The sequence below is a fragment of the Dermochelys coriacea genome, chromosome 3 (assembly GCF_009764565.3).
Source record: "Dermochelys coriacea isolate rDerCor1 chromosome 3, rDerCor1.pri.v4, whole genome shotgun sequence".
In the NCBI taxonomy this organism is placed as follows: Eukaryota; Metazoa; Chordata; order Testudines; family Dermochelyidae; genus Dermochelys; species Dermochelys coriacea.
Window position 1 is genome coordinate 141,562,496 of NC_050070.1, and position 15,809 is coordinate 141,578,304.

The following is a 15,809-nucleotide window of genomic DNA, read 5'->3' on the forward strand; positions in this document are numbered from 1 at the left end:
ACCAAAAAACTTGAAACCTTAAGTGGTTGCCCTGAGAAGGCAAAATGGGGGGAGGGGAGGCCAAAGGTGCAGTTAACCCTTAAACTGTGACAGTAGTGATTGCATGTTATTACCTTAAGGGCTTCTTCAGGGACCCTCATTTCACCTCTGACTACAGTAAAAAGATTAGTATGTATGAAATGATAAGGAAAACAACCTGAAAAGTTTCACAGCTCCAAAAAAATTTACACTAGAGACAAAGTCTTACTTTAAGATAAGCCACAGCAAAAAATTGAGATTTTTTTCTTTAAAATGGAATAAATGTAACTTATAGATTGAATACAGCAAACAATACAAGATTAGAAATTTGATAAATTCTTACTTTGCTTACTTACAAAAGCTCTCACAAAATCCCTGACAGTCTCATCCAGCTTCTAAAAGGTCTAGAAGATACTATAATGTAGTCTCATATTATTAAGATAACTGTTTTCAAAAAAAATTACATTTATGACTAGCATATTATGAAGTATATTTGTCAAAATAAACACATTTTGATTCATTACTTGTAATAAATACAGTACAATAGCTACAGTATGTGTACCTTGTAAATACAGTAGTACAAAAATGATGAGTCCTTGCTGTGAAGAGTTTACAAATTAGGCATACAACAAGGAATGACAGTAAACAAAGGTTTGGGAGGACAAGGATTGACCATGAAAGATCATGAGATATATTTATGTATTAGTGTATGTGCCCAACGTTATGTCACCATCTTATTCTTTTTTTTCATTTAATATACTAACATTTAGAGCAGTGTCTAGAATTGGAAAATTTATCTGTGCTTAATTGAAAGTTTTTTTGTTTGTTTTTTTTTGTTTTGTTTTTTAAGTAATGAGGTCCACAGGGTACCTTAGCCTACTTGGAGTGTGGGGCTCAAACAAGATCAGTCAAGTCTTTGGATGCAAGCTAATGTCCTAGCCGCCTGAAGTTAGCTCCAGTTGTGACACCTTCCACAGGCAGGATGATTCAATTGTACTTTCTTAAATTACAGATTGTGTTAACTATACTTAGAAGAAAAAACACAATTTATACTACTGCAGAGCATGGGTAATGTCCCCTAATGAAACAAACCCAAACCTTTGGATGTAAATTTCCATCTTTATTCTGGATTTTCTATTTGTTTGCAGTACAGGCCAGATCTGTGGATCTTATTACTCAAAAAAAAGGGGAATTTCTGATAGGCACACATAAGTTTTCCTATTCTTCATCATGCTCAAGTCCACAGATCCATTACAACCAAATTTTCACAGGATTGTGCCTCCAGGGTGGGATGCAGACTCATCCTTTAAATATGGACATCTAAAATGAGGTATTTATTTACCCTCCTCCTTCCTCTGACCACTAGGGTGTAAAGAAGACTTTTTCCAAAAATGAAATTGACTAGAGACTGGATGATATGCTCAATATGCTCAATTTACAGATGGCCATGAAGCTGGCCAGCAGATCTCAATACAGGTGACACAAGTACTCAGATTATCAGTGAATTGTGAAGACTACCTGTCTGAATTAAAAATACAATACAGGGTCTCACTGGAGAGACATTCAGATTTCAAAACTCATCTGATTGGAGACAACGGCTATCCAGATGTCTACCTTAATAGATAGGAAGTGAAATGATAGCTCCTGAAGGAGTTCAATCTGGGTAGTGCAGTAAGGAGCTGAACGAGAGGTTCCAAGGTCATGCGCTGAATTTGAAAGGCTGGAATATGGGTTGTTGTCCTAAGGAAGCATTTAATGTTGGAATTTACACAAAACTTCCTTTTCTTGAACAGGCTATTAACATTACATTACATTATACTTGTATCATTATACTATTCCTCTATACATTATAGAGATTTCACCTTTTTGCTGGGACATTCATACATCCACATTAAGGCCTTCCTGGAGGAACTCAAGGCTGTGTTTCAGTTATTTAACACTGAGTTTGCGCCAGCCAAGAGAATAAGTTTTCTGTGTTAACTTCTGTTTCAGCTCCATGAGAGTGATAATTATTTCACTGAAGTGTCCAATTTGAAGCTATCTGGTCCTGGAGGAAGGAACGTTTTTTCCAGTAGCAAACCTTCTCTGTGAGATAGAGACATTGGAAGGTCGTTGCTAGGTTAAAGCAAACCTGACAGCCATTGCCTCTTCAGCTAGAAAGACAAAGGGTAACATGGCTGCTCTATCCTTCCTATCCTTTTATGTGTTTCCAGGGAGCACTGGATAAGCTGAGAAGGCATGTAACAGACACATTGCCCAGCTTTGCAAGAGATTATTTACTACCTCACATACTGGGTTCTGACACATGGAGATGCCAAAGGACGTTACGTTACTGCGATTTCATTATACAAACTGGAAAAACACCAGCCCACCAAACTGACTTACAGTGAGGATATTTCTTGGTGTACATTTCACATTGCTTAATCTCACTTTTACCATACGTAAGTCTTGTTGTTCATCTCCCTCTTGATGGGCAACATACACAGAGATAGGAAATTTTGTTCCACTCAGTGTAAGAGAAGTTGATTTTCTCTCTGGAGTTGGGCTGCTCATGTTCTTCCTAGTTCCTTTATGAAAACGTCACCAGACACATTGACTGTAACAACCAGAACAAATTAATTCCATATTTCTCTTTGAATTAGTGTTTAAAGCATTTATATGAAATACTGTGCCACTTACAAGGTATTTGTTAGCATTCACTAAGTAACCCAGCATTGTCTTCCTCAATGTGCATCTATGGCTGTTCACTACTGATTCTTCACCTTCTCTATGTTACTGATGCTGTTCAATAACATTTCACTGAAATGCACAGAGTATTAATAAGATGGGCATGGTACTTTCAGCAGCACAGCTAATCTCTGATACTAGCGGGAACTTGTAACATTCAGCAACAGTTTAAATGTCTAAAGTTCTTACTTTAGCTCTTGTTTTTCAGAGAACGTTCCTTAGTCCATTCTTGATTTGCCACTGGGCATAATATTTCTAAAACTACAGGTTCTCCCCAATTCATATTTTCTTGATGGGCAGAGGAATATATGGTACAGATTTACTTCTAATAAATACTAAAGAAATATGAAAAGCATGCAAATCAGATCACTTTATGATCAGTTAAACTAAGAAGAGTTAATATATTTTTACAAGAAAAATGCACTGCAAATAGCTGTACATCTTTATTACAAGGATATCATAGCCAAATCTCAATTTATCTTCAAGCTTCAGAGTAATGTATGTCTGTTCAGGAATCCTCACATCATTCACAAATGTCTACAAAATAAAAAGGAGAAAATAGATATTGTTATACTTCAAAATGTAATAAAACTTCCAGTACCAATCTAATCTTGCACAAGAAGTTGCAGCACTACATAATTAACATTACTGATTAATGATGTATAATCCTATTGGTGAATTAAACAATTGTGTAGAACTATTACATGCCTAACAAAGTATTTCAAGAAGGAAGTGAAATATTAGAGTCAGCTAATCAGGGTGGTATAATCAGACTAACCTTGTAAAGCTTATTACCATTTTAATCATATTAGTATATGTACTGGAATTGTTCATTACAACAATATGCTGTTCCCTCAAATAGTTTTTTCCTGGTAGCCTTGTTTATCCAATCCATATAGATGTTCAGTTTTGCAGTTATTTTAAGAATATTAACTGACTCTTGATTTCCTTGATACTACCATCATCCATCCTTTTGGGCTTTTATATAGCGCTCAACATTGTAGTATTTGAGCACCGAGGAAACAATTTTTAATAACTGTAAAAAAAGTTTTAAAATTATGAAAAACAAGAAATGTAGACCATGTTATGTTGTAGGTTCTGATGCAAAGATTGTTTGCTGTCATAACAGAATTTGTCCAAACTATGTTGTCTTCACAGAAAACCACCACTCATTAAAGAGGTCTACCAAGTTGCACAAATTCAGAACTTTTAAAAAGCATATCTAAAAGAATCATCACCTGTATCAATGCCTACTCACTATGCTGGCATAGACCCAAGGAAAAAGCAATCTTTACCATAACCATTTTTTGCCTGGAAACAGCAATTCCAAAAAAACTAGTGGTGATGGAAGAAGGGCAGATGTGGAAGTGTGGCATCAATATACTTGAACTCCAGTTACTAGCCAACAAACTTTGACATGCAATGGCATGGAGTCAGAAGTACTGCATTGCTGTGGCACTGCTTGTCTAGTTCTGCAAAGACTAATCTTTAATCTTAGAAAGAAAGGCTTTCAGTGCCCGGAAAATTGTTTAGTTCAATTCTGTCCATATGAAATCTAATTTCTTCTGGTGTCCATAGGCCTTATATTCAAAGATGGCCTAGGTGACCATCATATTCTAAACTGGAGAATTCTATAATGGGATGGCACAACTTAAATGGATGTAAACATCTTGGAGGTTGGGAGCCCCCACCTCGCCCTAAAAAACACTGACAAAACTCTTGAACGATTAATGTATGTCTGGAATTTGAATCTTCAAATATTTGTTTTGTCCACTTAAATCTAATTTTGGATGAAACTTGCACTTTTCCGAAGAATACAGAAATGAAACTCCTTCCCCAAAATGTTAGTGGAACCTTTTCTGGCTGCCAGAATTAAGCAAAGAAGCCATTTCTGTCTGTCTAGTTTTTCATAAGGTTGCATGTCAGCATGGCACTTCAGTGTCTTTCATGAGAAGTGAACGCAAAAATATCTGTTTTTGCCAGTCCTGGTGGCAAGAAAAAAATCTTTACCTAAGTTTCGTAATTGGTGTTCTTCAAGATGTGTTGCTCATGTCCATTCCAAGTTAGGTGTGCGTGCACTGCATGCAACACTGCTGGAGATTTTTCCCCTAATGGTATCCATAAGATCAGCTCTGGCATCCTCTGGACTGCTGTGCTCATGTGCCGGTATATGAGGCACGCTGGCCCTGCACCCTCTCTGTTCCTTCTTGCCATCCACTCCGACAGTGGGGTAGGAGGGTGGGTCATGGAATGGACACGTGCAACACATTTTGAAGAACAACAGTTATAAAAGATAGGTAACCATTTTTTCTTTAAGTGCTTGCTCCTGTTGATCCCATATTAGGTGACTCACAAGCAGCATCCCTGGAGGTAGGCTCGGGGTTCACAGTCTTGTGGCTTGGAACACTGCTCTACCAGAGCTTATGCCATCCTCGGTTTGCTGGGTAACGGCGTAACAGGACGTGAAGGTGTGGACTGAAGACCGGGTTGCGGCTCTGCAGATGTCCTGTATCAGTACCTGCACAAGGAAGGCTGCTGACAAAGCTTGTGCTCTGGTGGAATGGGTGGTCAAGACAGTTGGCAGTGACACCCCTTCTTGCTCACAGCAGAACCTGATGCAGGCAGTTATCCACGAGGAGATCCTCTGGGAGGAAACCGGCTGGCCTTTCATCTTGTCTGCTACTGCGAAAGGACTTGGTCCTCTTGAGGTAGAAGGCCAATGCCCATCTAACATCTAGGATACATAGACTGCATTCCTTGCTGGATTTATGAGGCTTTGGGAAGAATACTGGCAGGAATATATCCTGATTTTTGTGGAACTGCACCACCACTTTCAGCAAGAAGGCAGGGAGGGACTGCAGTTGGACCTTGTCTTTGTATAGAACACTGTATAGGGTGGTTTGGAAGGGAGTGCTGTAATTTCAGAGACTCTGCAGGCCAAAGGGATTACGACCAGGAAGGAAACTTTCCATTAGAGAAGCATTAATGAACACAAAGCTAATGGCTCGTAGGGGACCCCGTGAGCCTTGACAGCAGCAGGTTCAGATCCCAAGGTAGGATAGGGTTATGAACTTGAGGATAAAGTGGCTCCATGCCATTCAGAAACCTGAGTGTCATATCATGGCAAAAACTGATCTGCCCTGAAAAGGCAGGTGGAAAGCCAAGATGGCTGCCAAGTGGACCTTTATAGAAGATAGAGACAGGCCTTGGAGCTTTACGTGGACTGCAGCGATGCCTGCCTGGGGAAAGACTTCATTCGACCACCCAACAAGGGAAGCGTTTCCAGTTGGCTAGGTAGGTTGCCCTGGTAGAGGGCTTTCTACTACCTAATAAGATCTGCTGCACCTGGACAGAGCACTCCCTCTCATCCAGATTCAGCTACACAACAGCCATGCTGTCAAGTGTAGGTCTTTGAGGCTTGGATGGAGAAGCCACCCTTGATCCTGTGAAATTAAGTCCGGTCTCAGGGGAAGAGTCCATGGGGCTGCGACTGCTATGTCTAAGAGCATGCCAAACCAGCGTTGGCGAGACCATGCCGGAGCGATGAGGATGACCTTTGGCTTGTCCACTTTTATCTTCAGGAGCACCTTGTGAACCAGAGGAATTGGCAGAAAAGTGTACAGCAGCCGGTCCAACCATGGATGGAAAAAGGCATCAGATAGAACGCCTGCCCTGGCCGAGTCTCGAGCAAAAGAGGCGACACTTCTTGTTCTCTGCCATGCCGAACAGATCCACCTGGGGAGTCCCGCACCTCTGGAAGATGGCACAGATTATCACCTCATGGTGAGGGGAGAAGGACCAGCTGAAGTGATCTGCTAGCATGTTCCATTCCCCGGGGAAGTGAGTGGCCGCTATGTGGATGGAGTGCTTCAATCAAAAGTTCCATAATCTGAGGGCTTCCTGATAAAGGACTGTGGAACGGGGCCCTCCTTGCTTGTTGATGTAGATCATCATCGCTGTATTGTCCATCAACACTTGCACTGTTTTGCCCGCGAGTTGGGGGAGGAACACCTCGCATGCCAAGTGGATTGCCCTTCACTGTGATGGTGCTCATTATTCAGCAGTCTGATGTAATAGCCACCCAAACAGGGAGGTAGGGCAAAAGGCAGTCCAGAAGCAAAGGAGGGGGCTGCTGATCCAGGAGGGAGACTGGTAATCTGTCCCCAAGCGCACATTCAAAAGGCCTGCTTTTTCCTGCTTGGAAAATGGTTGGTGCCTCGTTGGGCAGTGGAAAATGGTGCTTGGCTCTGTCAGCATCTGAGCCCTTTCCCTTTTTTCTCGTGGGGTTCATGCCTAGTCACATTTGAGAAGCGAGACAGCTTTAATGGCCTGAAATGTTTACGAGAGGCCGAAGGGATATAGAGGCCCAAGGAGCATAACGTGGCCCTAGAATCTTTGAGGCCACGAAGCTTACTCTCTGGTCCAAAAACAGGGCAGCACCTTCAAAGGGGAGGTCGTGGACCAATTGCTGTGCCTCTTGGGAAAGTCCTGATGATTACAGCCATAAACCATGACTCATAACCACTGCTGATGTCATGGATTGGCTGCTGAGTCCATGGCGTCCAGAGCTGCCTGGAAAGTTGCTCTAGTCACCGCTTTTCCTTCTCCCATGATGGCCACAATTTCCTGTCTCGAGTCCTGTGGCAGAGAGCCCTTGAATTTGGCCATGGAGTCCCAAATGTTAAAATCATATTGCCCCAGCAACACCTGCTGATTTGCAATGAGGAGCTGTAAACTTGTGGGAGAATAAACTTTCCTACCAAACAGGTCCAGACATTTGGCCTCTTTATTTCTGGGAGTAGAATTAGTCTGGCCTTGCCTGTCCTGCTCATTAGCCACAGAGACTACTAGTGATCCTGGAGGAGGGTGTGTAAACATATATTCAAACCCCTTTGCAGGCACATAGTATTTCATTTGTGCCCATTTGGAAGTAGGGGGCAGAGATGAGGGGGGTCTGCCACAGAGGGCTTTTACCAGTTTGATCACACCCTCATGCACCGGCAAAACCACTTTAGAAGAGGCAGCCATGGCTAAGATGTCAAAGAGCGGGTCTGTGGGCTCCTTAAACTCCTCTGCCTCAAGGCCCAAATTGGCTGCCACCCTCTTGAGGAGCTCCTGATGAGCTCTAAAGTCATCCAGGAATAGAGTTTTAGAGAGGCCCGTGTGCGCCTTGTCAGGGGAGGATGAGGAAGAAGCCACCAGTGGGGGAGGGATGGGAGCTCCTACCTCTCCGTAAACCATCCTGCTGGGGGAGGACCTGAGGTCTCAATACCCTGCTCTGAGTCCGATGTCTGCTCCGGTGCAGATGGCAGGGCTGGGAGCGGGGGGGGGGGGGGTGTCATGGCACGCCTCTCTAACACCGCCACCGAAGGTGGATGGGAGAAAGGTCTCAGTACTGCAGAGAACCCCCATGGATTCCAGCACTGCCACTGGACTGGCCATTGACTCAGGGCCCACAAGCCCATGGGCGGAAGGTGCCCACATCTGGTTGGTATGCCGGAGGATGGTGCCTCTTTTGCGGGGGTGTGGTCTCGGAATCCAATGATCCCTTACTTGCAGGAAGACCATGGGAGCTCAACCGAGGCACACTTCGAATGGCTATGAAGCCCAGGGACTGGGGCATGCCCCATCCCGGGAACAATGTTTCATAAGGGGACTAACTAATAGTGAGAAACTATACAATACTTACATGTAACGACATCTACTAACAACTGTTTACAACAGGAATCAGAAGAAACCATTAGAGGTTTGCAGAAGCAAAAGCACTGTTCCTGCAACTGTCATGGGCGGTAAGAAGGAACTGAGTAGCCTCAGTGAAGCATTTGGTCAGCTTCTTGAGAAAGGACTATTCTCAGTAACTGCCTAATCAAGAAACAATTAACTGACAATGAACTTCGGGAGATGCCAATCCACATCTGAGCTTTTCTGGGAACGTTCAAACTAACATGTAAACAATGGCGTTGGCCTGCAAAAAGCTGAATTATTCATAGACATGTGACTTGCCCAAGTGGCTACAAACTCCATTTTGTTGCTATGATTTTGCACAGGAGAACAAAGTGGTTTCCACCCACAAGAGAAAGAATATAAAAGGCCCTGGAAACCCCTCCATTTTGTCTTCAGCTGGGTTAAGAGATGGCCTCTCCACCCCCAAGAGATGCCTGAAATAAACTGGAACAAAGGACAGTAACTATGGGAGTGTGAGTGATTGCTGGACCCAGACTAGGAAAGAGTCCAGTCTGTGAAAGAAGCTTATTGGAACATCTCTAAGGGTGAGATTTACCTGTATGCAGTTTCTTAATGTATTAGGCTTAGACTTGCGTGTTTTGTTTAATTTTGCTTGGTAACTTACTTTGTTCTGTCTGTTATTACTTGGAAACACTTAAATCCTACTTTTTATACTTAATAAAATCACTTTTGCTTATTATTGAACCCAGAGTTAGTGACTAATACCTGGGGGAGCAAACAGCTGTGCATATCTCTCTATCAGTATTATAGAGGGTGGACAATTTATGAGTTTACCCTGTATAAGCTTTATACAGAGTAAAACGGATTTATTTGGGGTTTGGATCCCATTGGGAGCTGGGTGTCTGGGTGCTGGAGACAGGAGCGCTTCTTAAGTTAAGCTAAGTCTGCAGCTTGGGGGGGGGAGTGGTTCAGACCCTGGGTCTGTGTTGGAGCAGACTAGCGTGTCTGGCTCAACAAGACAGGGTTCTGGAGTCCCAAGCTGGCAGGGAAAACGGGCTCACAGGTGGGCTCAGCATACCAGGTGACAGTCCCAAGGGGGTTTCTGTGATCGAGCCCATCACAGAGATAAACTCAGATTATTGCATAATGCAGGGATGGCCAAACTTACTACCCTCCAAGCTGCATATTACAATCTTCAGGAGTTCGAGAGCCTGGGCTTGGGGCTTCAAGCCTGCGGTGGGGTGGTGCGGCTAGGGGCTTCTGAAATGTGGGATCATGGGGTCTCAGGGCTCCAGCTCCCTTGGGGCACACCTGCCAGTGCTCGGGGTTTCAACACCTCTCTTGCTGAAGCCCTAAGACCCCCACACCCTGCTGAGGAGAAGCCCCTAGAGTCCCACAACTGCACTGCAGGGCATAAGCCCCGAGCTCTCCCAAACAGTCTGGTAGGTGGAGAATGGGGGCTCCAAGAGCTGCACTTTAACTGTAAAAAGGCCACTGTTTGGCCACCCGTCTGACCACATGTGGACATATCTAATACAGACAGCAAGTGATGCCTTAACAGCGCCCATTACCATCTAACAGTGCTCAAGCCACCACCAAGTGACCCTTCTGGTCAAGTTTTTGCACTCTATTAGTTTAAGGTCAATATTTTCAGAAGCCCCTTACCTATGCAAGTCTCTTGCAAGTGGTTTCTCACCAGCACCTGCTTCTTTGTGACCACTGTTAAGCTATTTTTGGAGCATGGCAAAAAAGAAGACATCATACTAGTGAAGTACAATGTACTACTGAATATTTGTCTGACAAGAAATCTGAGTCTCAGCTGAACTAATTTGGAAAACTTTTTTTTATGATTGGATGTCTAAATGACTTGCTGACCAGGTTGCCACTGTCGAACTATGGAGATCATAGTAGAGTTACTGGCCAAGTATGTGAAGAAGGAAGAGGACAGGGCAGATGAGGTGACCCCCAGCACAGCCTATGCTGTTTGTGTTAAGTTAACAAAGCAACAATTCTCTGTATTCATACAAACAGTAATTCTCGTTGTGAAGAGACCAATCAAGGCTCATGAGAGCAGAAGTCCCACAAACACCTCAGGGCTCCACTACCACAACAGAAGTGGCAGCCTCTTATCCATTCTATTACCTACCCATTTGGGCTTGCATGGACAACTCTGGGTTGGGCAAATCCCTCCTTAACTTTCCTCACACCCCATGACCTCTCTACAGTAGGCTACAAAGACTGTCATTTAAAATATAATAAAGAACTGCACAAAAGTTGGTTGAGCTATGCCATCTGGTCCGACTAAAAAAAAAAAGAGCTAAGCAGGGAATTACCCCTTTTTAAAATAAAATAAAATAAAAAGAGAAAACGCCCTAAACATAAGCAAGGATCTGAAATTGTTTGAATTGGTCTTAAATTTTTCCTCCCATTCTATTTTGCTCATACCTGTTTTCAGTTTTAGGAAATTGACCCTTTTAAAGCATCACATATGTTACTAGCTGGGATCATATTGTTAGCACATAAAAGAAATTAGGTTGTGATGTGTGTACCAAGGAAATGTTCAATTTTTTAGTTCTGTGAAAGGTGTGAAGTTACTGTATACACTGCCCAGCAACTTTTGTTGTTTGGCTGAAGTATGACATTGTGATGTCAACGAAAATTATGAGCTATGGGTATCAGGTTTAGCAGAAAACGGGTAAGGTTCAGAAGGAAGAGATGGCTAAAAATGTAAGGACTACAGTCATATGACCTAATATTCTTTACCCTAACTTGGGGAAAATAAGGAATCCTTTGATATGTAGCCTTTGCATGCATGTTGAGTGAGCTATCACACTATGTCTGAGGCATGATGCTGGGAAGATTAAAATAAAAAAACAATCCAAAGACTATCAATAAACACATGGGCAATACTGATTTAGCCTGTCATAAATATTACAGGAATTGAAGTGCATTGAAGAGATGGCATTCTCTCTAAGTACAGTCCCAGGAATCACAGTGAACATGTTTTTTTAAATATACAGTAGAACCTCAGAGTTGCGAACATCTGAGTTATGAACTGATCAGTCAACCATACACCTCATTTGGAACTGGAAGTACACAATCAGGCACAGCAGAGACATAAAAAAAGAAAAGTAAATACAGTACAGTATTGTGTTAAATGTAAACTACTGAAAAAAAAGAAAAGTTTGAAAAAGATTTAACAAGGTAAGATAACTGTTTCTGTGCTTGTTTCATTTAAATTAAGGTAGTTAAAAGAAGCATTTTTCTTCTGCATAGTAACGTTTCAAAGCTGTATTAAGTCAATGTTCACTTGTAAACTTTTGAAAGAACCATAACGTTTTGTTCAGAGTTACGAACATTTCAAAGTTATGAACAATCTCCATTCCCAAGATGTACGTAACTGAGGTTCTACTGTAAAATAAACAGGTTTTATACTTCACATTCTTTAATTCAGTCACAGCTACAGGCTATATAAAGTTCATATGGTAATGTCTAAAAGGACTACTAAAATATGACAGTCGCTAAACTTTAAAATAAACTACTATGACGTACATTAATATATTTAACACACTTACAGAAAGGTGAAAGCTTACCCAGCAGGTTGCAAACGCAATCCCTAGAAGTCCCTTAAAATGTAAAAGATCATATGAAGCTTTTTATGAAGAGTTCTGCTCTTGAGAACTTTATTGCCTCTTTATTATATTATAGATTTTCTATCCACTAACTTCACATTTATTACATGATATTCACAGATAAATTACAATGAAAAAAGAAGATTTGCTAAAATAGCAAAGACAAATTACAAAATAAACTATGGGAAAATAATTGTATATGAAATCAACTACTGGATAACTTTTTCACGTAAGTGTATAACATATCCTTTTTTTCCAGAAAAAAAGAGGAAAAAGGATTCCAATTCATTAACATGGCTAAACATGATTTCCTACAGTAAGTATGCTTTCCCTAGCACTAAAATTTTAGAGCGTGTGATGCCATTTATTAGTGTGCTTATGTACTGACCTATTCAACTAGAGATTTGTTGCTTCTGTATTTCTGAAATGCTACAGAAATACTTTTATTATTTGTATTAACATAGTGCCTAAGAGCCCTAGTCATGGACCAGGAACCCACTGCAATATATGCTGTACAAATACTTACATCATGTTCGTTTTTATTCTTCTGAACTTCTCTACTTCAACTTTAATTTAACACAAACATGCTCTGGTATTACTGTAACACTTGACTTCGCCCCTTTTAAATGTTCCATAGTAGCAGGGAATAAAAACATTTTCTTTAGCTGTTCTCCTCATTTGCATTACCAGAACTTCATGATTATTTGTTAAATATCTGTTTGCTTTCAATTCTTTTTTTTTTTTTTTTTTAAAAAGATATATCCTACATGACTGGGGAAGCCATCTTAGATTTGTTAACTTACCCCGTTTAGGCTGCCCAAATCCTTCACCAAGTGTTCATCTGAAGAGGCATCATAGTTAACTACAGCATGTTGCTTGTCCACACTACGTGACTGAAATATTAAAAAGATTAAAATTAATGCAAGGAGATAATAGGAAAGCTACAGATGAAAAGAGAAGCTACAGACAATCTTTTTCATACTAACATAGGTACAGTTATGTGCTTTCTACTGACGTGTTCTATGTTTATCAAAAGTAACTGAATGTGTTTGTGTGATTCATCTAAGATACCCGATCTTCCTTGTTTCATGATCCCGAGTTATATTTTCTAGAACTCTGTCACTAGAAGCCTCCACAGTTTAGATTTACAAGACTTCCAAACATTTACAAGCCCTTAATGAAATGTAAAACTACCACACTATTTCAGCTGGGCTAGAAGAATATTCTGTTGTACCAGGTGTTCCCCAAGGATTGCTAGCAGAGAGATGGTTTTGTAACATGGATAAATAATGTGGAAACAACAAGGACTAAAATCCTTATATTTGTGTCAAATACAGATGAACTTAAACCTTCAGCATCAACAGGCCAGAGTATTAACTCATTATGCTATTTACTGCAATGCACCATGAAAGCATTACTTTACGAAGAAGCTTAATAAAAATGTTTAAGACCAGGGAACCAATTTCCCCTCCGTATCATTTAGTACGCTAGAAAAACAATTTTAAGGTGATTATTCCAAGGGCAATGTGTGTATCAAGTTTGATTGTCTGACAAACAAATATGATTGTCCCAATATTTTGTGTACTAAAATGGATGTATATTTGTTAAATTAAATTGTATCCACCTTCCTGAAAAATATTAGCTCACCAGCACTTGGTGTACGCACGCACAGAACATTGATTTTGAAACTAACTAGGAAACCTCATAAACACTAACAAATGGCATGTGTGTCCATTGCTGCGAGAGAACACACCTACATGTAGCGATATACTTGCCTCCCAAAGTTCAGAATGGGGGACATCCTTCACTGAGCGAAACCACATGGTGAATTTAGGAGAACATTGGCACAGGTGAGTAAATCACCTTTTCCGGAGATAAGTAGCATTTGCAAAGAAACAGAGGGAAGAGGCCATTTTTAATTTCCAGCTTCTGATTGGAAAGGATCAGCATAACCAGACGGTTAGTGCTGGTTATCAGAATGTCATTCAACTACCATTTTCTGTACTGCAGTTCCCATTATTCTGGGCTATATGGCAATATACATCTTTCCCAGACTGCTGTTTTTGTATTACTACTAACATCAACTGTTAAAGAAGAAATCAAAATGCTAAACAAGTATTTTTAGCTACAATATTACAAATATATGTAGGTGAATAATATACTGCTATAATTCACAAACTTAACATTTTTAGAAAGCAAGACACTGTTGATTTTGTTTTTACTATCAAATAGGTGACTTGTTATATTAAGTGAGTTGTGTAATAAAAATCTGAGGTAAGTTATTTGATAGCTATTTAGAGGTTGGAGACTATGCTTGTTCTTAATACATTAATGTCTTACAGAAAACAAAAATCAAACTGACAACCAAAAAAGTCTGTCTCATGGCTATGGTATAAACTAAGTAAAGGTGAAAAGCTCAATATACAGTATTCCATTATTGATTTCTTCCAAGCCATTCACTATGTCACAATTATTTATTAAAAGGAAATGTAAATCCTGCAGAAAATAAAGTGTTATGAAAAAAATATTTAACATTTTTGTTTGCAGTGGTGTTGTGGGTATTTTGATATTTCTTTAAAGCTGGTAACTTTACCTTTGACACTTGTGATTTTCTATTTATTAGTGCAGTATACTCTGAGCAAACACACATACCTGATACAGACTTATAAAACTGCGCGTTTCACAGTCTGGTAATCTTAGATGGTGAAGTCATCATGTAATGGTTGAAGGGATTTGGTTATGATTATGCCTTTAAACTTGAGTGTATTCTAGTTTTGTATCATTAACAATTACTATCTGTCATACCAGATAACTAAGCATTACCTAAGCCAGTTGCCCAAAACACCTACATACAACAAGACTTAGACAAGTTGCAGGTTACCTTCATGTTCCAATTTAAAATCTCCAACGAACTTGCATATTTCCTCTGACCCAAAAGAGATAAGCATGTAAGGATTCCAGGCCAGAGTTAATCATGAAAAGGCTTTATTTTTATTATTTAAATATGTGACCAAGAATTAACCTTCAACAGATTCTTCAGAGGTAGAGTTACTTAAACTAAGGATTCAGGATTCTCCAAAGACTTCTGTATCAGACAATTCAATGATATTTCCGGAATGTAATTAAGAGTGTGGAATTTCTCTTGCTTCCTATCAAATTAAATAGATCTTTAAATTAAGAGCTTGTTTTAATGACAAATCTGTTCTGCTTTCAGGTCCAGATTACTCATCATGTTTACCTCACAACTGCTTCCACGATCTTGCACAAAATGTTAGCATTAAACTCAGATTCACAAAAATAAATAGTCACTTATAAATCTGTTACTAATGTTTCTTGTAGAGTAACAGAAGAAATTTCACAATACATACTGACACAGTATGTGTTAAGTAATACCCCAATTTACTACATTAATTCCAGGTTTCAAGATTGGAAAAAACAAAAAATGGCTAAGGTACAAAGAGATAGGGAGGAACAATCAAGGGAAGGCACAGTATTTTTATTAAATCAAACATACTCATACACCACCAGTAAAGGTTCCACAGTTAAGGAGAAGCTAGTTTCCCACCCCCCAATTCTAAGTTCTGTATTCTATCCACTGTAACTTTTGATTGGAATAACTAATTTATTAGAAATTGGTATGCTTAATATCAGGTATGAAGAATTTCTGACAAATTTGGAAAGTGTCGGATTAAAGATTGTATATGTTACTTACAATAAAATGGATTTTTAAATAAAAAACACTTTTAA

At 40.2% G+C, this 15,809-nt stretch overlaps 1 protein-coding gene across 13 annotated transcripts in view; it reads right to left on the reverse strand.

The window, feature by feature from the left end:
- Positions 1-15,809, reverse strand: part of CEP170 (centrosomal protein 170) — a 180,453-nt gene that overhangs the window by 112,989 nt on the left and 51,655 nt on the right. For all 13 annotated transcript variants that reach the window (XM_038396364.2, XM_043511456.1, XM_043511455.1 and 10 more), the window contains exons 3-5: positions 12,866-12,955; positions 3,204-3,282; positions 114-172 (exon numbers count right to left, since the gene is read on the reverse strand). In XM_038396364.2, the coding sequence (XP_038252292.1) occupies positions 114-172; positions 3,204-3,282; positions 12,866-12,955 (228 nt within the window). The remainder of the gene's footprint in view (positions 1-113; positions 173-3,203; positions 3,283-12,865; positions 12,956-15,809) is intronic.